A 25,415-nucleotide genomic window follows, 5' to 3' on the forward strand; every position below is an offset into this window, starting at 1 on the left:
ATGCAAGCAATCTAAAGGCCTGGCCTTTATGTGCCCTGATAAGTTGCTATCCATCTTCAAAGATGGATTGTCATGAATAAACAAGTGCATTACTGCAGAGAGGGGAAACTGAGGCCGGCAGGCCAATTATGGCCCTCCAGGCATGTCTGTTTGGCCCTCAAGACTCTCTCCAAGTTGCCAGCCTCTCATTTTCTCTGCTTTGCACCCTCCTTGAATATTTTTGCCTGGCCTCGAGCTCTGATAATGCCTCTTGCTTGCCCACATGGAGAACAGGGAGGGCTGTGTGAGAATATTAGATCATGTTGCTCTACTCACTTTTGCTTGTGGATCCACACACCACTGTGGATAAGGGACGTATGGATGAGCCCTGATTCTCCTGCATGGAGAAGAGAAGATGTTGCAGCAGGGAGTTCTCACCTAGCCTCTTCCAAGTTTTGCTGTGTTCCCATTTGTTGTGCATTTTTCTGACACAGAGGACTGATTCAAATGTACCACCTGTCTTCCAAGACAGTCTTCTTCTTCTCTCTCCCAAGGAGGCATCTTTACTTTCCCCGCATGTTGGGATCCAACTTCCTAATTCCAGGCTTACACACTACATTCTACAGCAGCCTCACTCACACAAAAAACGTTTTGTTGAAGATCACTGGGGTCAGGCCCAGGAAATCTTTATGCAAAGGCAATAATCCGCGATGGGAAAATGTTTCAGGTTTTCAAAGCCTGAGAAGTCAGAAGCATGTGCTCGAGTAAATGTGATAAGCCAGAGCCCCGGGATTCCTTCAAAAGAGGGGAAGGGCCATCATCTGCTTTGCCTGGGTTTGAGCTCTGACATCTCCAGGTAGGATGGAGTGAGACCTCTTGTCTGAAACCCTGTAGAGCCATTTCCAGTCAACATAGACCAAGCTGGTCTGAGCCAGGCTGCATTCACACGGCAGTTTATTCTGTTTTCATGACTTCCCCCTAACTAAGCGTAAGAACATCTGATCAGCCTGCTGGATCAGGTCAGTGGCCCATCTAGTCCAGCAGCCAACCAGAGGCCTTTAGGAAACCAGCAAGCAGGACCCAATCACAAGAGCAGCCCTCTGCCCTCCTGGGGCTTCCAGCAACTGGCACTCAGATGTCTTGCTGCCTCCTTCTGTGGAGGGCAGAGCAGAGGCCTTTTGGCTAAGATCAAGTGTAGAGCCATATTGGTCAGCAGCCAACAATAGCTTTATCCTCCATGAATTTGTCCAATTCTCTTCTAGGTTGGTGGCCATTGCTGCCTCCTGTGGGAGGGAGTTCCGTGTTTGTACTCTGGGAAGAAGCCCTTTCTTTGAACTGTCCTGAACCTCCCCCAACTCTGTTGTTGTTGTTGTTGTTCAGTCGTTCAGTCATGTCCGACTCTTCGTGACCCCATGGACCAGAGCACACCAGGCACGCCTATCCTTCACTGCCTCTCGCAGTTTGGCCAAACTCATGTTAGTAGCTTCGAAAACACTGTCCAACCATGTCATCCTCTGTCGTCCCCTTCTCCTTGTGCCCTCCATCTTTCCCAACATCAGGGTCTTTTCTAGGGAGTCTTCTCTTCTCATGAGGTGGCCAAAGTACTGGAGCCTCAGCTTCAGGATCTGTCCTTCTAGTGTGCACTCAGGGCTGATTTCCTTGAGAATGGATAGGTTTGATCTTCTTGCAGTCCATGGGACTCTCAAGAGTCTCCTCCAGCACCATAATTCAAAAGCATCAATTCTTCGGCGATCAGCCTTCTTGATGGTCCAGCTCTCACTTCCGTACATTACTACTGGGGAAACCATAGCTTTAACTATACGGACCTTTGTTGGCAAGGTGATGTCTTTGCTTTTTAAGATGCTGTCTAGGTTTGTCATTGCTTTTCTCCCAAGAAGCAGGCGTCTTCTAATTTCGTGACTGCTGTCACCATCTGCAGTGATCATGGAACCCAAGAAAGTGAAATCTCTCACTGCCTCCATTTCTTCCCCTTGTATTTGCCAGGAGGTGATGGGACCAGTGGCCATGATCTTAGTTTTTTTGATGTTGAGCTTCAGACCATATTTTGCGCTTTCCTCTTTCCAACTCTGTAATATCCTTTATTTGGGTGAGACAACTGGAACTTAACACACTGAAGCCCCTTCTCAAACCATAGTGGAATATAGTGTGCAAGTTTAGGACTCTTTTCTGCTTTGTGTGCTTCCAGAAGAAAATCCATATGGGCCCCAAAATCCCCTCCCTCACAGCACGCCTGAACCTGGGACCTTTGGAACTGCTCCATTGGGGTGGATGGTGCCCTGCCCTGCCCATCTGTCCTCAGCCAGCCCCCCACCTTCCTGCTGCCTACTTACACCTGGTCCAAGGGATAGCAGTGACTGTCAGCTTCTTCTTCTCCCCCTGACTCAATTGCTATCCTTGTAGGGAGGGGAAGGGGGGCAAACCTAAAACTCATCAGCTCTGGGTGAGATGGGCTTGTCTTCCTCTGCCTCAGAAGGAGCCGCTGCATCCTGGGGTGGGGGTGGGGGGAGGAATTATGCGTTTTTGTCAAGGTTTCACGCAGCACAGAATGTAACGCCTGTTAATTCCCTCCCTCTCTGCATTAAAAAAACCTGACCTTTATTCCATACACCATTTCCCCTCATTTGAACAGTGATTTTTAAGGAGAGTGCTTGTATTGATGAGGTAATAATGATTAGCTGTCTTGTGGCGTGATTGCTCCAAAGTCCATTTGCAGACTCCAGTGGCCCCGAGATTAGCTTTCCATGTGGTTCTTTGTGTTTCTCTGGCTGATTTATTCATGATCCCAAACGGTCATCCAAAGCTGCTGGCATGGCTGCTTTACTCGCATTTAAGAATCCGTAGGGGGTCGCCATTTTGTGGCAAGTCCGCTTATGTGTTTGGCTCAGTGGGAAGAAAGGTCAGCCCTTCACAGCCCTCAGTTCAGTGTTGGTGCTAGGAATTGTAGTGGCACTGGGAATCATAGCTCTGTGAGGGGCAGACTACAGTTCCCAGGAACCTTTGGGGGAAACAGTGTGTTTTAAATGCATAACGTGTCTCTTTTCTCTGCCGATCCAAACATTATTTACTTTTCCCTTAGAGGTTGTTGGCGGGTCTTCATGGGCTGCGAAATGTTTAAATGCCAAAGGGGAAAGATTGATGGCATTGATCTTTCTAGACAGGGCACTCCAGAGGACAATGGGGTTTAATTATCAGTGCCTGCAGTTATGGCCGCTCGGGGCCACCACAGAGTAATCTGGACTGTTGAGAAACTCTTGGTTTGTTTCCTCATTTGCTTGCTCTCTCTCCATTCCCATTTCACCTTAAGCATTTCGTTCTTTCCCGAACAGCCTAGGAAGAAGGACCCGGCGGGGACCAAGCTGCACGTCACCATAATCCGTAAAGGCAGTCTCATCCCCCGCCAGCCTGGAATGAATTACACAGGCTTGGAGGTAAGGTTCAGGTCAGCAAATCCAAAGTGGTGGGCGAGGTGGCATTGGCGAGCTTTGGGACCTTTGAGGAGGTGAGTGGCACCAGGCCAGTGCCAAGACCTTTGGGGTCAAATGCCCCGCAAGTGCCTGCGGCCGCAATTCTGTTTCTGCTGACCAAATGGATTGGTGACAATTTCAGAACGCACAAAGGTAGGGAATTTTCACACAGCATGTGGTGACTTTAAATGAATGGAAACTAATTAATTAAGGTGGGCGTTGACTTGCTGGAATATGTGCAGAGGACAGTGAAGATGATCAAGGGTCTGGAATGGATGGATCCTTTCCCTTCCTACCTCCTTTCCCCTCCCACCTCTCCCAGCTTCTATCCCTGCTTGCTAGAGATCCTGTCTCCATTAATTTTGTTGTATTGGTGGAAATGAGAAAGTGAAGGAATAGGAGGAAACTCTCCTCCATCAGGAATTATTGTGCCCCCCCCTTTTTAAGGTACCTTAAAAAAACCTTAATATTGTTACATAGCACCCCAGTCTCTGAGCAGTGAGAATTTCCAGGGGTTCCAGCACTCACTCTGGGTTTTGTTTCCTTGGAAGGAAGGTTGGTGGAGACTGGTGTCTTTAGGATAGATTGTTTTATTTGGAAATCTATACAACCTGAGGATAACATGGAGGGGCTCACAGCCCAAATGCCCCCCACCCCAAGATTCTGCTCCTCCGCTAGTTGCAGTTGGCTATATTGGCTGGGGCTGATGGGAGCTGAAGCCCAACAACATCTGGAGGATGCCACCTGATCAGGAGAGCTTAAGGGGGAGGGAGACAATATTACAGGTGATACTGGTACTGGTGATAATAGCTTGATTGATGCATAGGAAACTGAGGTGGTGCCCCAGAAACCTGATAAAGGACAGGAAACTGCAAGAAGAAAGGGAATGACTCATGGTTTCAGTTGTCTCTATACTAATACTCAGAGTATGGGAAACAAGCAAGATGAATTTGAACTCTAAATGCAAAATGGCAAATATGACCCACCAGGCATTACTGAAACCTGGTGGGATGAGACTAATGACTGGAATGTAGAAACTGAGGGGTATAACCTGTTCAAAAGGAATAGAGCAAGCAGGGAGGGAGGGGGGAGTAGCAGCATTATACATAAAGAATATGTACACTTGTGACGAAATCCATGACCTGGAGCATGGAACACCATGGGACACAGATTGAGGGCATATGGGTAAAAATTGTAGGAGAGGGAAGCAACAGGGACCTTACAGTGGTGTCAGCTATAGACCGCCAAGCCAGACCGAAGACTTGGATGATGCCTTCCTAGAGCAGATTGCCAAACCATTCAAAAAGGAGAGATATAGTAGTCAAAGGAAACTTCAGCTACCCTGATATCTGTTAAACTCTGCCAAGAATATAAGTTCCAACAAATTTCTCCCTTGCCTCGCTGAAAATTTCATTTTTCCAGAAGATAGAAGAAGCAACAAGGGGGTTGTCTATCTTGGACCTGGTCCTCACCTACAGGGAGGAACTGATTAATGAAGTGGAAGTACAGTGGTACCTCGGGTTACATATGCTTCAGGTTACATACACTTCAGGTTACAGATTCCGCTAACCCAGAAATAACGCTTCAGGTTAAGAACTTTGCTTCAGGATAAGAACAGAAATCGTGCTCTGGCGGCGCAGCGGCAGCAGGAGGCCCCATTAGCTAAAGTGGTGCTTCAGGTTAAGAACAGTTTCAGGTTAAGAACGGACCTCCAGAACGAATTAAGTACGTAACCAGGGGTACCACTGTACTGGAAACCTTGGGAGGAAGTGATCAGGTCCTCTTGGGTTTCATGACACAGAGGCAAGTAAAAGCTGAGTGTGGTTGGACATGCACTCTAGACTTGAAAAAGGCTGGTTTCAAAAAGTTTAAGGAACCGCTGGGTGAGATCCCATAGCTAGAAATACTCAGAGAGAAGGAAGTACAAGATGGATGGGAGTTTCTTAAAGGTGAAATATTGAAGGCACAAGGTAGACAATTCTAACAAGAAAGAAAAGTGGGAGGCATCTAAAGAAACCAGTGTGGCTGCATAAGGAGCTTACAGATGAGATGAGATGAGATGAGATGAGAATTCATAAGAAATAGAAGAAAGAAGAAGTTATGAGAAGTCAAAGATGCTAAGAGGTAACATTTAGGGGAGAAGTGAGGGGAAGGGTTGATGATTGTGAACATGTGTTGCATGTCTATATCCCATCCCCTCCCGTGATAAATAAGACACAAGACACCATGAATAAGGTTAAATGGGCAAGAAAAGGCCACAACTTTATTGGTAACGGATGTTGAGCGGTATTGGCATTAGGCATTGGACCTAACTAGCTATATCCGACTCCAGTACGTTGCACTGGCAGTCCGGGAAGGGATAACCACAGATGGGTGAGCCCTGCTGCTGCACATCAGCTAGGATCTCACCCTGTGATCACCGATATGGGGCGTGCCTTAGGCCCTCACCTTCCACGGCTCTGGACACGGACACGCCCCCCGGACTCCTTCAGCATTTGGGGGAGGTGATGGCCCAACCTCCCCCCCCCCATTCTAACCTTCCCGAGATAGTCCAATGCCTAACCGCCAAAACCAAAGTTGTGACGAATTGCTACGAGGTAGGCGAAAACCACCAGGCGGAGCCAATTTGCCAAGTGGGAAAATTCCTACCAGGCCCCTCAACGGCGACCAACCGCGGTCCATAGCGAGGTCGAGAAGAAACCTAGCCTAAAGGGGGGGTGGGCAGGGAAAAACCGGGTCAGCTGGGCAGTGAAGAGAAGAGGCCAAGCTCTGGCCGCGGGCCCACTTAAATGCAGTGGGCACGCCCTTGCCGACTGAGCTGGTTGACCAGTTGGGCAGGGCACCGTGCCCAGAGATCGGCCAATAGTGCCAGGGGATGGCAGCATCCCCTGAGCACGTGCAGGGGCCGTGATTACTGCAACCCACCCTCCTTCTAAGGGCGGAAGGGGCATTAAGAGCAGAACCAGGTCTTTGGTAATCATTCTCTCTGATTTCAGGTATTCCTCAAGGGGATCAATGAGCCTCTGGAACAGCCCGACGGCACCGTCTTAGCTGTAGGCCGGATAGTGAACAACGTCAAAGCTTACATGTAAGTGGGGAGAAATCACAACAGACTGCTAAGAATAGAATCAAAGAACTGTAAAGTTGGAAGGTACCCTAAAGGGTCCTCTTGCCCAATCCCCTGCAATGCAGGAATTCCAGCTAAAGGCACATGAATGGGGTGGGGACGGGGACAGGGCAGTCCTAGACATGTCCTAACTATAACCCTAAGCATCTTTGCACAAGAGGACATAAATTCTGCCTTAGTGCATGAAATATACTAGGAATTAAGTGTGAATTTCATGCTCTTTATTCAGCTCATAGTAGTGAGGAATGCAGTTCCCCCAAAACGTTTGCTTTATATACACTATTTACACAATGGGCCCCACGTGATTGGCTAATTCCGGGATACTCCTGTATGCCAATCGGAGTGCGGATTCACTTCCACCTGGAGCTGGATTGGGTGGCTCCTGCGGACCAATCAGACTGCTGCAATCTCAATCCTATTGTTCTGGGACCAATCAGACTGCTGCAATCTCAATCCTATTGTTCTGGGACCAGTCAGACTGCTGCAATCTCAATCCTATTGTTCTAGGACCAATCAGACTGCTGCATTTTGGATCCTATTCAACTCAGTACATAACTGTGCAGATTCTACCAAACATCCCCCGATGAGCGAAAGAGAGCCACTCTTGGTCAATGTAGGCAATACTGAACTAGCTAACTTGAACTTTCTGAACTGAAGCTGCCCAGAAATGAAACACAAACCAAAATGCAGCCATTCTTCAAAAGTCACGCTCTCCCAAATATTGCAGTGCAGTTCTCCAGCCTAGTAGTGTTGGCAAAAATGCATACCTGTATACTGAGATAACGTGTTCATACGAATGCAAGTATCGTGACTATAGCACACAAAAATTCGTTGTATTGGGGGAAATTGCTTTGCCAAAATGTGCATATTGGATGTGCATCCAAAAAGCTGTATGTTAGGAGAAATTAGCACTAATATGCTGGTGAATTTTTATGGAGACTATTTTTTAAAAAAGCAAAATGATGTGGAAATGTGGAGAGCTGAATTTAAGATGGAAGGAGCAAGAGAATTTGAAATGGACAGACTTTCCCACCCTTGCTTCTGAGGAAATGCGCCTAGAGTTGTGTCGTCATTCTTAGACAATCTGGCAATACATTTCTGAATGATAGCTGCAAACAACCCCTATTATTCCGTTCTCCCCCTCCCTCCCTCCCTCTGAAGGAAAGAGATGAAGGCCCGGCCGCTTGATGCTCACCCGGTCCCAGAGAAGGACATCACCTTCCCAGATCCTCCAATGGAGGCTTTTGAGGTCCCACAAGTCATCAACCAAGGACACCCGCAGGTACTAGCCAAGTGTTGCTTGAAAGTTTTCTGCCTTGAGGAAGGACATAAGGAGAGAAAGAGGAGCCTGCTGGATCAGGCCAGTGGCCAATCCAGGCCAGCATCGTGTTCTCACAGAGGCCAGCCAAAAGTATCCAGAGGTGGATTTAGGGCAGCACAACCAGTTCCCCCACACTGCCTTCCTTCCTTCCTTCCTTCCTTCCTTCCTGAGCTTGGGGCTGCACAGAAAGAAGTGGAGGCCCCTGCCTGAGGCCCATGGCTAGTGGGTTGCACAGTTGCATTGGAGAGGCTTCAATTGCTCTCCCCCAGCATGACTCAGGCACAGCAGGAACAAATGCTGCTGGAGGGCCCTGAGTGCGCTTGCTTTGATTGTTTGTTCATCCAATTTGGAATTGGAAGGGGGATTTCAGGCTCGCTCACAGTACCTATCCCCATTTTCAGTTCCTCCAAAGCCTCTTCGCGGACCACATCTACCTTACCTCTTGCATCCCTTCCTGCCAAGATGAAGGAAGCTGCCATCCGAAACAGATTCCTTTTGGCTCCTACAACTTAAGAAACAGCCCCTCTGGGGATGCACCAGTGGGGAGGGCGGAAATTAGCCTAAAGAGGAAGGCATTTGCAGCCAAGTCCCATCAAAAGGGGGTTCATCCTGATTCAGCTGACAGCCTCTTTGATGAGGCCTGGTGCCAAGCAAAGCTGGGGAAAAGGGAGGCAGGTTTGGCGGCATAAATGATTTAGCAGAGCCATCTGGGCTGAGAAAATTTATTCCTTTCGTCACACACACCCTGTTAGTTTTCTTTAAAAGCCTTGATTGAATGTTGGTTTTAGGGAAGGCTTTTCAATTAAATGGCCCGGTGGAACTGGCCAGTCTCCCTTCTCAGCTTTTTTTGCAGATTTCTTGTGTAGTATTAGAAAAAGCTACCTTTGCACTGATTGGCATCAGCGATGCTGGGAGAAGTAAAGGGACACGGGTGGCGCTGTGGTCTAAACCAGTGGCGTCCGGAGCCACTTTGCTGCCCAGAGTGACAAACACGTGGGCACCCCCCAGGGGCACGGTGCTACTCCGTAGCGCACGTGCGCCATGACACCACAACGCATGCACGCTAAGGAGCGCAGTCCGTCCGGAATGCCAGGCGCAAGCAGCCACCGCATGGCAACTCGCAAGGCTGCGAGGCATGCACAGTCCGTGCGGGATTCCGCACTTGCGCAGTCCATCCCGGATGCCGGGCGCGTGTGGCACCCTGTCCGTGCAGCAACTCATAAGGCTGCAGCGCGTGAGCAGAGAGTTGCAGCGTGAGCAGCCGCCGCACGGAAGTGGTGCTAGGCGGCAGCTTGGGAGTCACGGGGGGGGTGGCACTGAGTGTCACCCCCTCCAGGCTGGAACCAGCTGGAACTGGGGGGGGGGTGCTGCTCTCAACGCCCCCACCTTCCTACGCCACTGGTCTAAACCACTGAGCCTCTTGGGCTTTCCGATCAGAAGGTCGGTGGTTCGAATCCCCGTGACGGGGTGAGCTCCTGTTGCTCTGTCTCAACTCCTGTCAACCTAGCAGTTTCAAAGCACACCACTGCAAGCAGATAAATAGGTACTGCAGTGGCGGGAAGGTAAACGGCGTTTCCGTGAGCTCTGGTTTCCGTTGCGGCAGAAGCAGTTTAGTCCTGCTGGCCACATGACCTGGAAAGCTGTCTGTGGACGAACGCCAGCTCCCTTGGCCTGAAAGTGAGACGAGTGCCGCATCCCATAGTCGCCTTTGACTGGACTTAACCATCCAGGGGTCTTTTACCTTTCTTTTTTATCCTGGGAGAGAGCCCTTCTCCAGCCTAAGCCAAAGACACGAAGGCCTGCACCTCAGTCCCTTCTGCATGCCGTGCGCTCTGTCGCTGAGTGGGAATAGAGGAGAAATTCCATTCAGTTTGCATTAGAAGGCAAGCTTACCTAAGCCACCCTTTCAGAAACAATGCACAGGTGGACACATATAAGCATCCTTTAAAATTCACACCTCTGAATTTTGCAGTGCAGTTCTTCATTGGTTCGGGTCTTACCCTCTAGAGGAGGAGAAAATAAGCTTGCTCCATCCTCCGTGTTACAATCCTTGACATATTTGAAGATGGCCATCATATCTCCTCTCAGTCTCTTCTTTTCCAGGCTGTACACACCCAGCTCCTTCAACCATTCCTCATAAGACTTGATTTCCAGACCCTCAATCCCCTTGGTCGCCCTTCCTCTACACAACTTCCAGCTTGTCAACAAACATCCTTCTTAAACTGTGGTGCTCAGAACACACTCAGTGTGGACAATGCTGAGTTTAACTCAGTTTAAGTCAGCCTTCTACATTCCTATGCACCATGCTCCTCCATCTTCAGAGGGTATACTTTGAATTCAGTCGGCATTAACACGGAAGCCTCTGCCAGGCCATGACTTTAAGAACAGGAGAAACAGCTGGGGAGGGAGAAGTGGAGTGTGTGTGTGTGTGTGTGTGTGTGTATATATATATATATATATATATATATATATATATATATATATATATATATATATATATATATATATATATATATATGTTGATAATTTATGTGACTTTGTTTCTCAATTCGAGCCTTTTACATTTTTTAATGTATTGTGATATTTTATGCATTGTGACTTGCTGTTGTTTTTTATTGATTATAGTTTAGTAATGATTTGCTGTAACTGCTGAGAGTGAATTTCTGTTTAGTTATTATTTGCTGATACTCTGAGAGTTAATGTTATTGTGTACTATTATATTCTCATGGATCGTTGAGTATTACTTTGTTTGATAGGTTATTTAGCTTCCAATCAAAATTTTTTGTTATGACTTTTTGTATTGTATCGGATTGAATTTTTCTAAGATGCCTGGTCTTTGCTGTATATTTTGTTGTTGCATAAGCTTGCAAACGGCCTCATGCCTAACAATACAGGAAGGCGCTGCACAATCTGAATGTGAAATGGAATGGAATGGAATGAAAAATGCAATGAATGTGTGCAGCAGTGCAGGAGGTTCCGAGTTCCAATCCTCGCCATCTGAAGGTGGGGCTGGGACTCTGCTCGGCCTGAAACCCTGGAGAGCTGCTGCCAGGCAGTGTAAACCTTACTGAGCTCAACGGACCAAGGGTCTGACTCTGTATAAAGCAGCTTCCTCATTTTTGGTTTCCTCCTACCCTTTGAAAGCCCCACTTTCCTTACAGGAAAGCCAGTGGTTTTGTTCCTTTCCCCAGAGCAGGCAGGGCGATGTCTTCATTTTAGCCTTGGGATCAGATTGATCCGTAATGGGAGGTTGGGGTATTCTCTTCTTATGGGACAACTTCTGAAAGCTAATATCTCTTATTTAGCCTCAGAAGCAAGAGGAGGATTTAGAGAAGCAAAAGTGTGATTTGCGTTACGTACCATAAATCATGCTTGCTGCACACACAGGGTTGCATTTAGCCAATTGAATTACAAATTAATCCGCGGAGGGAATTGAACTGTCATGGTATTTCCTCCCCCTTCTTCCCCCTTCCCTTCCCTTCCCTACGTGCTTTTTGGCAAGCCATTTAACTCCTTGGTGCGCAACATGGGCTGAGCATGCTTATGGCTAGAGCGCATGCAGTGGTGGTGTCCCTAAGAAATAGAGTGTGGGGCGCAATTAACAGTCCAGAGTCATTGCGTTCCTTGAATAAGTTTTGGAAATAGTGGTCAGTTTTACTCTAAGCTTTGCTCCAGGGGAGCTGAACCTAAAGTCCCTTTCTAAAGGCTGTTGTTACGCCTCTTGCATTCTTTAATGCCAAGCCCAGCCCACCTTTGCCATCTCTGCATTTTTTATTCAGTGCATGGGGGTTGGGGGTTGGGACTGCATGCGCTCACAGTGCCCTCCTCCGGCACATTCAGCCCCCCCCCCCAACCTGAACATATGCTCACTGGGGCAGATTTGCATATACTTTAGTTAAGTTTGGTCACAGTGGAGCTCAAAGCCCTGTAGAGAGGCAGTGTGGTGCAATGGGGTTTAAATGAGTGGAATAATGGAGCCAGCTTAGCCCAGCAGTTCCATCGACCAATGCATTGCTTGGATCCCCCAAACGCTTCCCGCGGTTTGAGACCCGCAGGCGCTGCCTGGCTTTTAAAAAAGGGGGGGGAATGAGTCGAATAACCGTGTACACCACATTGAGCTCCTTAGAGGAGAAGGTGGGATAGAAATGCAATGAATCATCATCATCATAATAACAATATTGTTTCACAAAGAGTTAGCATAGGGAACAGATGACTCTCTTGTTGCAACAGTTCCACTGACTGACTGACTGTTTCTGGGCACAATTCTTCTTCTTTTTTCCAGATAATTTTTTATTGATTTTAAATAAACCACATACATAGATATAATATAACACAAAAATTTCCCAACTAATCGACATCCCTTCTTCCTTCTTATGTCTTCTTTACATCATTCTTATATTCCGCACAAATAATTCATTTCATCACCTTCTAAACTCATTTTTCTCTAACATTTTAACAAAATATTGTCTGTCATTTTGATTTTATTCATTACAACATAACTGTTATTTCACCCTATTAGATCTACATCATTCTTTTACGATTTACACACCTTGTCTAAATATTCTCTAAACCTTCCCCATTTGTTACTAAATGTTTCATCTCCCTGTTGTCTGACTCTCATTGTCATTTTTGCAATTTCCATATATTCCGTAATTTTTTGTTGCCATTGCTGCACCGTTGGTATTGTTTTTTGTTTCCAGACCTGTGCCAGCAAGAGTCTCGCCCCGGTCGTGGCGTACATGAAAAAAATTTGGTCACAGTTTCTGGGCACAATTCATAGCACTGGTTTTGACCTATAAAGCTCCACATGGCATAGGCCCAGGCTATCAGAAAGACCACATTCCCTCATACGAACCTGCCTGGGCTCTGAGAACTTTTTGTAGGGGGCTTCTCTCGGTCCCCCCAACCTCACAGAGACTCCTGGTGGGGACGTGAGAGAGGTCTGCTCCCAGGCAACTTTGGAACTCCCTCCCTAGAGAAGCTCGACTGGCTCCCTCCTTGCTGTCCTTCTGCCGGCAGGTGAAATCCTTTTTCCAACAGGCTTTTGGGAACTGGCTGCTTTTAATGAAAGAGGTGGTGCTGTTATGCTTTTTTATTGTCATTATCTGTATGCTTTAAGAAACAACAGAAGCAACCGGTAAGAGAAAGAGCCGTGGAGATCTTGTAAACTGCCTTGTGCCCAGCAATGTAGGAACACGGCAGTATACAAATCAAAAGTGAAATGGAAATTTAATTTGTGTTAGTGTTTAATTGTGTTTTAATGATTCCCCGCCTCCTAAGGTTTTTAGCTGCTTCTATTTTAGCTACAAGGTGCCTTGAGCCCCTGTCTGGGGAAAAGGCTAAATCACAGTAATTTTAACTGCCCACCTTTCTTCTTTTTTTTGTAAATGATTTTTATTGATTTTTCCTCTGAATTTTAACAAAGATTGTAACAGAAAAGTTTTACAAACAAGTAATACAAAAAATTATATTACAAAAGATTTATGCCACTCTAATTGTTTACATTTACGATTTCGTTCACTTCCCTTCTTTCTTCTTATGTCTTCTCTAAATCATACATCTATGTTTCGCACATCAATTGTTTTTCCACCAATTTAATTTTTCTTTTCTTTTCGGATTTCAATTGGTTTTACAATCCCATTTCGAAATTATATATCTTTCCTTATTTCTTTACTATTCTCTTATTTAAAATAACTACATGCCATGTGTTTTATGTCATCCTTTACGTCTTACACACCTTATCCAGATATTCCATAAACTTTCCCCATTCTTTTCTAAACGTTTCTTCCCCCTGCTGAAGGCTAGAGGGGAGGGGGGGAGAGGGGGGGCTTCCGTGGTTTCCCCTATGTGCAAAAGGCTGGTCGATGCACTTAGTTCTCTGGATCTCTGAGGGAAGGCCGAGCTCTGCTTAGGGAAGTTAATGGCTTTCCACGGGCGAATCTTATGTGCCAGCTAATCAGCTTCGATCCTGCTGCCACCCCAGCAGTGACACCACCACCCCCCACTGTCACTCTGCATCAGCATCCACAGACAAGGGCTCTGTATGTGGTCAAGCTGACATGGGCATCTCTCCTCTCAGGGTGCTGGGGGGAGAGCAGCCAGTGCCCAGGTTAACCCCTTCTGAGAATGCTTCTGCCTAAATAAAATAAAGAGCTCTCAGCCTAGATGATGTGCTATAGAATCATAAGGAAACCAGGAGAGCCTACTGCTGGATCAGGCCAGTGACCCATCTAGTCCAGCATCCTCTTTTCAAAGTGGCAAACCAGATGCTTATGGGAAACCCAGAAGCAGGATTCCCTCCCCTCCTCTGGTCTTTAGCAGCTGGTCTTCAGAAGCACTGCTGCCTCCAACTGCAGAAGGCAGAGCATAGCCATCCTGGCTGGTAGCCATCAATAGCCCTCTCCTCCTCCTCCATGAATTTGTCTGGTCCTCTTTTGAAGCCATCTAGGTTGGTAGGAACCCAGGTGGCGCTGTGGGTTAAACCACGGAGTCTAGGGCTTGCTGATCAGAAGGTCGGCGGTTCGAATCCCTGCCACGGGGTGAGCTCCCGTAGCTCGGTCCCAGCTCCTGCCCACCTAGCAGTTCGAAGGCACGTCAAAGTGCAAGTAGATAAATAGGTACCACTCCAGCGGGAAGGTAAATGGCGTTTCCGTGCGCTGCTCTGGTTCACCAGAAGCGGCTTAGTCATGCTGGCCGCATGACCCAGAAGCTGTCTGCGGACAAACGCCAGCTCCCTCGGCCTATAGAGCGAGATGAGCGCCGCAACCCCAGAGTCGGACACGACTGGACCTGATGGTCAGGGGTCCCCTTACCTTTACCTTAGGTTGGTGGCCATCCCTGCCTCCTGCAGGAATGAGATTAGCCATGTGCTGCATGAAGAAGGCCTGTCTTTTATCTGCCCCAGAGTTGCAAAGGGACTCGTTGAGTGTGCCACCAGATTGCCAATAGCTTGCCATGTACCCACTGCTCCACTTTCCAAGGCTGGTCCTCTTGGCCTCCCTCCTCTGCACATGTTGTAACGTTGCCATCTTTATAATCCTATCAAAAGCACAACAGAAGGAAACTGATTCATCAAGCATTTATTGTAATTCAATACAAACTCACGGTGATGTAGAGTATCAGAAACAGCTGCTGAGGACAAGCCCTGTGTCTGCTGGCACACCCACCCACACCCCTCTGGGAAAGGGCTCCTTGCATGCCCAGACAGCAAAATCTTTCAGCCTCTTTAGTCTTCACTTCTTTTTTGCTCTCAGAGACAGGAATTGACCACTTGCATACTGTTTTCAGCATAATGTGGAAGGAGGTTCCATCAAAGGTCCAGATTGCCTGGGACTTCTTTTCTCTTTGTGGGATATTTAAGACCATTCCTTTCCGCTGTCCCATCAGAGGAGTGCACTGGGCTCACTTCTCCCCGCTGTTGAGGGTGGGGAAATCAGATGGGAAACCAGATGGGAGAGGGAGTAGAATGGAGCATACAGAACAGGAGCAAGCCACTTTGCTGCAGATCCCCCTGGTCTCTCTTCCGATACCCTGACTGGGCTTCTTCCACTTTTCACTGACCATCAGGTTTCTCCAGCTGCTGGCCCTCCTGAGCAGCCAACGTGGAATACATCCTACCTGTTCCAAGGACAGGATGGAGTCACAGCTTTCTCGGATGATACCGCCCTGGTGATTGAATACTACAAAAAAAGTAAGTCTTTATCTCTGGGAGGTAATGGTGGAAGTTGATAAAATTATGCCTGGCTTGGAAGGGTGAGTGTTTCTCCCACTCTTGTAGCACTAGAACTGGCAGACGCACAATGAAACTGAATGCTGGAGGTTTCAGGACAGATAAAAATAAGTCTCTCTTCACACAGTGCCTGGTTGAGCTATGGAACTCACTGCTGCAGGAGACATTCTATAAAAGATCTCAAAGTAGCTGTCTTAATACAAAGAAATTTCAGAAATAGACTGGAAAGAGAAGTGGCTGAATTGCAACTAATCACCAAACTTAAAACCATGGAGAAACCTGGTCTGAACAAAGACATTGGATTCTTATCTCATTATACATAACAAAGCTATCTTTAGCCATCTCACCCCTTGCCTTTCCCTGCAAGACTAATTGCAGTCGTTAAGAGTCGTCAACAGGTTTTCCACACCTATCAGCTGATCACCCATTCCCACCACCCTTCTGAGTAATACCCCTCCCCACTCCCTCACTATATTTAAGGATCTGGTGACTTCTGTTTCAGTGTATCTGAGGAAGTGTGCATGCACACGAAAGCTCATACCAAGAACAAACTCAGTTGGTCTCTAAGGTGCTACTGGAAAGAATTTTCTATTTTGTTTCAACTGCTGCAGGAGACATTGATGGCCATGAACTCAGATGGGTTTAAAAGAAGACTGGACAAATTTATGGAGGAGAGGGCTATTAAGCATGAGGGCTATGGTCTGCCTCTACAGTCCCCAGAAGCAGTGATGCTAGAAACAGCAAGAGGGGAGAGTGCTCTTGGGGTCAAATCCTGCTTGCAGGTGTCCAATAATAGGCATCTGGTTGGCCACTGGGAGAACAGGATGCCAGGCAAGATGGGCCTGATCCAGCAGGCTCTAGCTATGTTCTTAGCGAAGTTTTGACCCCAGCCTCCTTGCTGAGTTCTATTATAGCAGCAGCGAGGCTAAGGAGGAGCAAGCTGAGAGGCAGAGCCCCCCCTGCCCCCGGTGGACTGACGCTGGTGGGGCAGTGCCCAACCTGCCCCTCTGGACCAACCCCCCAGTGAGATAAGACCATATGGGAGTGTGAAATGATTTGTGGGGGATTCTCAAGATGAGATGTGGCGCTTGGCAACACTAAGATCTGGGGGTAAGGCATTCGATTCATTTTTGGATTGTGGACTGGGACATTGCTTGTGTGAAACCAGGGATGTTTTTGGGGGAGCAGATCTTCCAGAATTCACCAGCCCCTTACCTGGCAGGGGTCCGCTATGTGGAATACTGCAGACTCCTCACGGCGGCTAGGTTAAACATCCTGGAAACAGCAGTCTTGTTGGGAAGATACAGGGGAGTCCCATATGCCCTGAGAGTCTGTCCCTGTGCCTTGGGAATGGTTGAGTCAACCGAACACATTCTCCTGACCTGTCCATTTTATGTAGACCTTAGACAAAAACTGACAGCTCCACTCTTAGGCCACCTTAGCCTGGTAGAGAGAGAATGTCAGGTTTCGTTTTTGGTGAACAATTTTAGTGGTACCACAACCTTTGAGGTGGCCAAATTTCTTTTTTTTTTGGCCCTTAAATGACGTAAGGTTAAAATCGATAGTATCGATATGGGTCTTTATGTATAATCTACTTTTAGTGTATGTTTTAGTGTAAACCCCTCTGAGTTGTCTCAGGTGTTTTAAAATTTGTATGGATAATGATTGTGTTCTGACTGACGGTCGAACAAATTGTTGTTGTTGTTGTTGTTGGATTGTGGACTCAAAAATAGCACTGCCTGGTGGTCAGTTTTGGTTAAGAATGTAGCACTCTGGTACTATATCTATAGACCACTGCGGTTGGCCCCTGTGAGAACAGGATGTTGGACTAGATGGTCCATGGACTGGATCCAGCAGGGTCTTTGTGTCCTTATGTTCTGGATGCAAGGTCCATCTTGACCAGCAGCACCAAACATCAATTCACCTTGGAGACAAGATCGGCTGGTTTGCAACTCAGGAGCCTGGGGTGAAATTTTGGATGAGGAGGATTTTTGAAAACATCCTGCCATGTTGCAATGGAGGACTAATCAGGATGTTTTATCCCCGCTTGCCCACCAGATCCGAATGGAGACCTGGAAATTCCACCAAAGTCTTTGGGCTTCTCTGTGCTGCCACTGAGTAATCGTGTCTATCGGAAGCTTGTGGCAGACAGTAGCAGGGATGGAGTTCGTGTAGAAAACCTTCCCATCCAGGTAACAGCAACCAAAGGCAACAGGACCTGCTGCAAAATCTTCTGGTGTATTCTAACCTTGCCCCTCCACTGCAAAGGGCATTAAGATCAACACATGAGACCTGGTTAGTTTTTTGCTATGGCCTGATGGTTATCGACTTGTGGTAACACATCAACAGTCTTTTTCATTACTCTTCCTGCTGAAATATTGGGGGCCCCATCAGTACTGGCATTCTGCCGGCTCTTGAAAACACAGCTTCTGACTCGGGGTCTCCTGTTTTTGATTGCTGTTTCAAGTGTTATGCTGATTTAATGGACTTGTATGTCATATATTTAAATTACGGGTGTATGGTTGTATTACTATGCATTTTAATTACAGGTAGCTGTATTTTTATAATTGTTTGTTTGTGAACCACCTTGGTACTCCTGTTCAGGGTTCCACCCACTCTTCCTCTAGTGACCTCCTCCATTTCTGGTCATGACTGATCCTCATGACACTCCTCATTGCTGAATGCTGAGGGCCACAAATTCCCCAGCCCTGAATTAGACCACCTGGAAGTTGCTGATGCCACAACCTCCACAGACCTGCCCTTAGTCCTTGTGGATCCTGTGGACATTCCCTCTTCTGCTTGGTAATGTGCATCCCACGCTGCTGGACAGCTGCTCTGTTTGGCAAAGTGGAGTGGAGAACTCAGCATAAGACTGGAAAAAGGAGACCTGGAGAGGAACCTACAGATACACTCATCCCTGGACCCATCCCTTCACCTATGCTTTTATAATCATAGAATTTTAGAGTTGGAAGGGACCACGAGGGTCATCAAGTCCAACCCCCCTGCAATGGGGCTCGAACCCACGACTCTGAGATGAAGAGTTTCATGCTCTACAGCAGGCATGGGCAAACTCAGCCCTCCAGATATTTTGAGACTACAATTCCCATCATCCCTGACCACTGGTCCTGTTAGCTAGGGATGATGGGAGTTGTAGTCCGAAAACATCTGGAGGGCCAAGTTTGCCTATGCCTGCTCTATAGACCAAACCACCCAATTTGAATGATCCAGTCTTTCCAGACAGAGCCCTATTACTTTGATCTCCTTCTTGTTTCCTCTCAGTCATTGCAGGATCAATCCAGACACCGAGGAAAAGGAATCCACCTTAATAACTCCCATTAAGGTTATACAGCAAATCCCTCCCTCTTTTCTAAGTTTAGGAGTCTCATGTTCGTACCAACTGAGCTACCCAACCTCCCCTTGCTGGTGGGCTTTCCAAATAGAAACATAGCTGACTGGGCGCTGACTGGGGCCTAGGCTCGATGGACTTGGGATCTGATCCAGCCATGCGATTCTTAACTCTGCGTGTTGACAGTTTTTAATCAACCATTTGTCTTTGTTGATTTCTCAGAATACAAACCTGCGCACCAGAAGTGGAGAAGTCCCAACTGTCCAGCTTGGTGTTCAGTTGATAAATTCAGAGGTGAGACATATGGAAATGCCAGCAATATCAGCTTGGGGAGCTCCAGATAGGAGATATCTGAGATTCTTGCCTTTGTTTAAAAAAGGGGGGGTGGGACTGGACAGCTCAGATGGTCCATGTAGGACACTGGTGAACAACCTGCACCCTGAGGTGCATGCGGCCCTCAGCCCAGTTTCAGGTGGCCCTTGGCCTGATTCATGTGGTTGGGGAGCAGCGGCATTGGGGGCTTCAAATCCCACAATATTTTTTGGCAGGTGGCAGCGCCCCACCAATATTGAGGGGACCCCCCCCAACTGCCACCGCTGGGTGCCCTCCATGCTCCCCAGCCCCCCCAGCCTCCGCCCGGCAGCCCAGGAGCCAGGATGAGCAGGCATGGAGATCGCCCTCTGCACATCCTGCCCCCCACCCAGTGCATCCCAGGCAGTGTCATGTGTCATGTGACAGCACCCCCTCAATGTGGGTGGGGGGGGGCTTGTTGGCATCCCTGCTGGAGAGGAGGGGAAATATGAAGGTAGCAAGGAAAGAGAGGAGAAAGGAGTGCCCCCACCCTTTATTAAGTCTGGCCCCTTCCATTTCAGGCTCTGATCCCATCCACTTTTGACTCCAACCCCACCCACCAACATGATTCACCTTGAGGGAATGTAACCTTTGACAGGCAAAAAGGCTGCCCACCCCAATATGGGGCATCTGTCTTCCTCTAAGGTAGATAGTGTGCTCTGTCCTTGGGGGGACCTTTCCTTTAGAGAGGGCCCACACACCCAAGACACTCCTCCCCCCAGTCGTCACCCAGTGCACCTCAGATTGTGGGGGCACCTCAAGAAGAGTCTGAATGTGGTGTGGACAGGTTCATGTGGGGAGTAAACACTTGGAACCCAAGGTGTAAGTGCCAGCACTTTGCATTGTGTTCAGACACAGACTAGTGCTTCATGATGTTTAGTTGGAATCTCCTTTCATAGAAGCGTAGAATGGTAGAGATGGAAGGGACCCCGATTCTGCAGTTCTATAATTCTTTGAACTCCTGGCTCTGTGATACTTTGGATACTATCCTTCAAATGTGATGCTCTGTCAGAATCAAAACAAGCCGGAGATGCCAACACATTGGAAGCAGTCCGGTTCCAAATGTTCTGGACAGAGCATGGGTGTGTGTGACACTTGTCTTGCGAAGGCTAAATGTTCCAGACCTTTGCATGCTTGGCACCAGACTGCACACTCCTGACTCTAACCACACTGCTATTTGAACCTGGGCCTGCGATCCTGTGCTTGTGCTGCTGCCTCGAATCGAGCTCCCCTCCGCCGGCCCTCATGTGATTCTGCCCGAGAGGTGCAAAAATCACTACCGGTACAGACAGCAGGCAACCGGGCAGCCAACTCCTCTGGAAAGAGAGAGTGCCCCTGGAGGCAGTTCATGAATATAGATGATAGTTTGCATTCTCTTGTAAAGCCCTCTGCCCTCCCTCCTCTGCCTCAAGCGCTTGCAAAGGAGTCTGTGTTAAAATAACAGAGAAGCCGAGAGGCTCAGCCTTGCTAAGCACCAACTCCAGCCTGTCAGTCCAAATTAGGTTGTAAAGGATGGAGGGAATGTGCCTGCCCGTCTGCTCTGCAGCGAAAAGGAAGGGGGTAGAAAGTGTGGGGGAGGGAGGCTGATTAAAATACCAAGGGGTTCTCTTCTGTCTGCCAGCAGCTAGCCCACAAATAACAGGAATCGACGTTGCGTTGTGTCACGTGCAGTGCAAATCTAACCTGCTGTTCCCAGTGCTCAGAGTTCATGGCCTCTCTCAGGTTGCCACTTGTCATGGGCTGTTTGGACACAGAGGAACGGTGGGAGGAACCAACTGAGGAACCATCAAGGGAAGAAAGCTCAGATCCCAGGGAACGATGATGGGACAGTGATGAGTAGTCAGAGGGAGAAGACTGGGAAGAGGTGATGTCAGAAGATGAAGGGGTAGCAGGCTCAGTGAGTTGAGAGTCTGTGGCAGAAAGAAATCAAGAATCGGGGCAGAAGCCGAATCAGATAAGTGAAAAGGAGGGAAGTCAAGAGGCAGAGATGTGTCAGTCTAGTGAAGAGTCATGAGTGTCTCCCCTCCTGCTGCAATAAGCTCCCCTCCTGCCTGGTATCCCAGGACCAGGAGAGGCATGGAATGGAAGGAGCAAAGACAGGCTGCATGCAGGCGCAGTCTCTGATTGCTTGCAAGAAGCCCTAGAGAGGAGGAGACATAGAAGGCTCTGGAGAGGCAGGGACTCTGAGTCTCAGCAATGATTTCGTGGAGTAAGACCTAGAAGGCATGAACTGCTGTGTTCATTAGGCCTGAAACTCCACCACGTCTGTGAGGATTGTGTTCCGCAAATGAAGAGTTAACGCCAGCTTTGAACTGTGCCATTTACTGACCGGCTCGCTTGGTGACACTGCCTTCCCGTTAGCCTTGGAGGTCAGGTGTTCAGCCTCATCTGCACTCATTGCAAATGCTAAGCTTTCCTGGACTCCAGAACATTAGGTGCAATATTTGTTTGTTTGCTTGTTTGCTCTTGCCCAGGGCAACCCAGTGTAGGTAGTCACACTAGAGACTGGCACCATATACAGGGGGCCCTGGGTGCCTGGGCACCCACAATTTTTTTGCTGTGGGTGCCTGACCTCTGCTCCCCACCACTGTCACCCCCTGCTGGTACTCATTTAGGTACATTAATTTCAGTGGGTCTGCTCTGAGCAGGGCTAACCTTGGATGCAATCCTCTGGGTTGTGCTTTTTATTTTTCCAGAAACTGCTTTGAGACACATTCTGAAAAGTAGGGTATAAAATTCTTCAGAAATATTGCAATTAATAATACCGTATATACTTGAGTATAAGCCTAGTTTTTCAGCACATTTTTTGTGCTGAAAAAGCTGCCCTCGGCTTATACTTGAGTGAGGCGGGCGGTGGGGACGGCGAGAAAGAAGCCCTTTCTCTTCGCTTGTGCTGCCACCCGCTCTCCCCAGTCAACCATTCCTTAAGAAGTGTGCAAGAACAGCGGTTCTTTACTCTCCCCAGGCAGCTTGTTCCATTCCTGAACTGCTCGCATAAATGCAAACTTGGCAAAGGAGGAAGAGGAAGGAGCAGCCCAAAGGGCTGCTTTCGGGCTGCTCATTCCTCCTCCTCCTCCACAGCAGCAAAGGTGAATCGGCTTATACTTGAGTCAATAAGCTTTCCCAGGTTTTTGTGGGAAAATTAGGTGCCTTGGTTTATATTTGGGTCGGCTTATACTCAGGTATATACGGTAGTAGCTACAGACAAGCACAGAGTAGAGACTCTTTCACTGCCTAGGGCCGAACCTCACAAGTCTTTTGCTGTTGTTGTTCAGTCGTTCAGTCGTGTCCGACTCTTCGTGACCCCATGGACCAGAGCACGCCAGGCACGCCTATCTTTCACTTCCTCCCGCAGTTTGGCCAAACTCATGCTAGTCGCTTCGAGAACACTGTCCAACCATCTCATCCTCTGTCGTCTCCTTCTCCTTGTGCCCTCCATCTTTCCCAACATCAGGGTCTTTTCCAGGGAGTCTTCTCTTCTCATGAGGTGGCCAAAGTACTGGAGCCTCAACTTCAGGATCTGTCCTTCTAGTGAGCACTCAGGGCTGATTTCTTTGAGAATGGATAGGTTTGGTCTTCTTGCAGTCCATGGGACTCTCAAGAGTCTCCTCCAGCACCATAATTCAAAAGCATCAATTCTTCGGCGATCAGCCTTCTTTATGGTCCAGCTCTCACTTCCATACATTACTACTGGGAAAACCATAGCTTTAACTATACGGACCTTTGTCGGCAAGGTGATGTCTCTGCTTTTTAAGATGCTGTCTAGGTTTGTCATTGCTTTCCTCCCAAGAAGCAGGCATCTTCTAATTTCCTGACTGCTGTCACCATCTGCAGTGATCATGGAACCCAAGAAAGTGAAATCTCTCACTGCCTCCATTTCTTCCCCTTCTATTTGCCAGGAGGTGATGGGACCAGTGGCCATGATCTTAGTTTTTTTGATGTTGAGCTTCAGACCATATTTTGCGCTCTCCTCTTTCACCCTCAAGTCTTTACAGAAACATTATTTTTACAGGGGATGGGGTATTCTGGGACTGGTGCTACAGTTGCAGAAAACAGCTGTGCCTTTGCCTTCTCCCCACCACCGCCCCTCCCCATCTGCAAAGTTAATTTGGGACTGAACTTAAAGCTGGCAGGTTAATTCCATTGCTCTCCCCCCACAAAGAGCCTGGCCCCCTGGCTGGGGCATGGCTGTCTGGCGAGCTACTTTGGAGTAATGGCCCAGGGGGTCAGCGGAGGGGGGCCGCGTGTGATGAATTATTCACAGGGGTGTTGGTAAGTGCAGAATTAATCCCCTTCCTTCCAGCTGGCTGCTGCACTAAATTATCACTCCTAGTCATGCGGGAAAATGCTGCGGAATTCATTTAGCTGATTATTGTTTTGATCTAAGGGCTGTTGTGATCTTTTTTTATCCCCCTTCCCCAGTTCTCCTCCTCCTCCTCCTCCTCCTCCTCTTTCTCCCCCTCCCCAACTAATGTATGTACAAGCGAGGGAGCGGGGGGGGGGGGGGCGGAATATCAGGTGACAAGCTCAGCTTCTCAATCCTGCGCTTAAAGCTTGTTTCAGCAAATCGGCCCTAGCAACAATGGAGAAAAGAATGGATTTGTTGCTAGCGACACAAAGGAAAGGGAGGAGGGCGGTTGGAAGCGGCGCCGCGGGTTCAAGCAATCACAGCTTTGCGATGAACTGGACCGTTTTAAGTGCTAACCTCCCAGAATCCATCAGATTTTTTTTTGTATGAGCAACCTGGTATGAGCAAACCGGTGTAAAGAGTGCAGGGTTTGGAAAGGTTTAAAATGTGCCAAGATCGCTGGTATCCAAGAGGCAGTTCAAGTCACCTGTGGATCCTTTGTGCGCCCCTGGATTTTTAGTTGGGGAGAGCGCTGTTGCGGCGGGTCCTGCTTATGGGTTACTTAGAGGCATCTAGTTGGCCAACACACAAAAGAAACGCCAGTCTAGACCGGCCATTGGTGTGATCCACTCTTATGTTTTTCATTCCTGCCTCTACACACACACACACACACACACACACACACACAGGACCAAGTCTTCTGCATGAGCCTTGGTATGACAACAGGCTAGAGTCAATAAGGCAAGATACAGTTGTGTTTCAGCCATTTGGAGGAAGAGTTGCCCCCTTTTAGGAGGTTTCCTGACGTTTCCCCCCTACCTCTAGATACCCCAGCGATCCCCCAAGCAAACACAGTCCTTCCTCTTCTTTGTGGGTGATGCTACTTTGGCACAGCGATGCTACTTTGGCACAGTGATTGGCACTCACCCCCAAACTTGGGAGCTAGTGGGAGCAATTACGTATGTTAGCAGGATTGGTTTGTCCAGCAATTCAGAGAGTGACAACTCAAAGGCATGTTAAAGGTAAAGGGACCCCTGACCATTAGGTCCAGTCGTGTCCGACTCTGGGGTTGTGGCGCTCATCTCGCGTTACTGGCCAAGGGAGCCAGTGTAGAGCTTCCGGGCCATGTGGCCAGCATGACTAAGCCGCTTCTGGTGAAACCAGAGCTGTGCATGGAAACGCCGTTTACCTTCCCGCCGGAGTGGTACCTATTTATCTACTTGCACTTTTGATGTGCTTCCGAATTGCTAGGTGGGCAGGAGCTGGGACCGAGGAACGGGAGCTCACCCCGTCACAGGGATTCGAAACACCGACCTTCTGATCAGCAAGCCCTAGGCTCTGTGGTTTAACCCACAGCACCACCCACGTCCCTAAAGGCATGTAAGGGAGCTTACAAAGGAGGAACATGCTGGTTTGGTTAAGCATGAGAAAAAGATGAGCTCTGTAGGTTCCAGCCTGCATCTCCTTCTCCTCTTCGTGCCTCCCCATTCCACTGAGACTAGGGCTGCCAATTTTTTGAGCTTTTATTGTTGAGCTTTTTGGAGGAAACCTCCCCCCCCCAAAAAATCGTGATTTTAAGCTTTTTGAGCTGTTTCTGCTGATTTTTCCATCGCATTCCTGATGCCATTTTTACACCTGAAAACCAGGACATGCCAGGAATTTTCCTGACATATGGCAAGCCCAACTGAGACACATTCTCCTGAGTTGCTGCTGTGCCCGCTGCCTCCAT

The 25,415-nt window shown here is 48.2% G+C and overlaps 1 protein-coding gene across 1 annotated transcript in view; it reads left to right on the forward strand.

Moving 5' to 3' along the window:
- Positions 1-25,415, forward strand: part of LOC117053166 (coiled-coil domain-containing protein 33-like) — a 78,109-nt gene that overhangs the window by 41,948 nt on the left and 10,746 nt on the right. The window contains exons 5-10 of the mRNA XM_033160716.1: positions 3,327-3,428; positions 6,461-6,552; positions 7,753-7,873; positions 15,479-15,602; positions 17,700-17,833; positions 19,210-19,281. Of these exons, the coding sequence (XP_033016607.1) occupies positions 3,327-3,428; positions 6,461-6,552; positions 7,753-7,873; positions 15,479-15,602; positions 17,700-17,833; positions 19,210-19,281 (645 nt within the window). The remainder of the gene's footprint in view (positions 1-3,326; positions 3,429-6,460; positions 6,553-7,752; positions 7,874-15,478; positions 15,603-17,699; positions 17,834-19,209; positions 19,282-25,415) is intronic.

This window comes from Lacerta agilis, chromosome 9, assembly GCF_009819535.1.
Source record: "Lacerta agilis isolate rLacAgi1 chromosome 9, rLacAgi1.pri, whole genome shotgun sequence".
Classification (NCBI taxonomy): Eukaryota; Metazoa; Chordata; class Lepidosauria; order Squamata; family Lacertidae; genus Lacerta; species Lacerta agilis.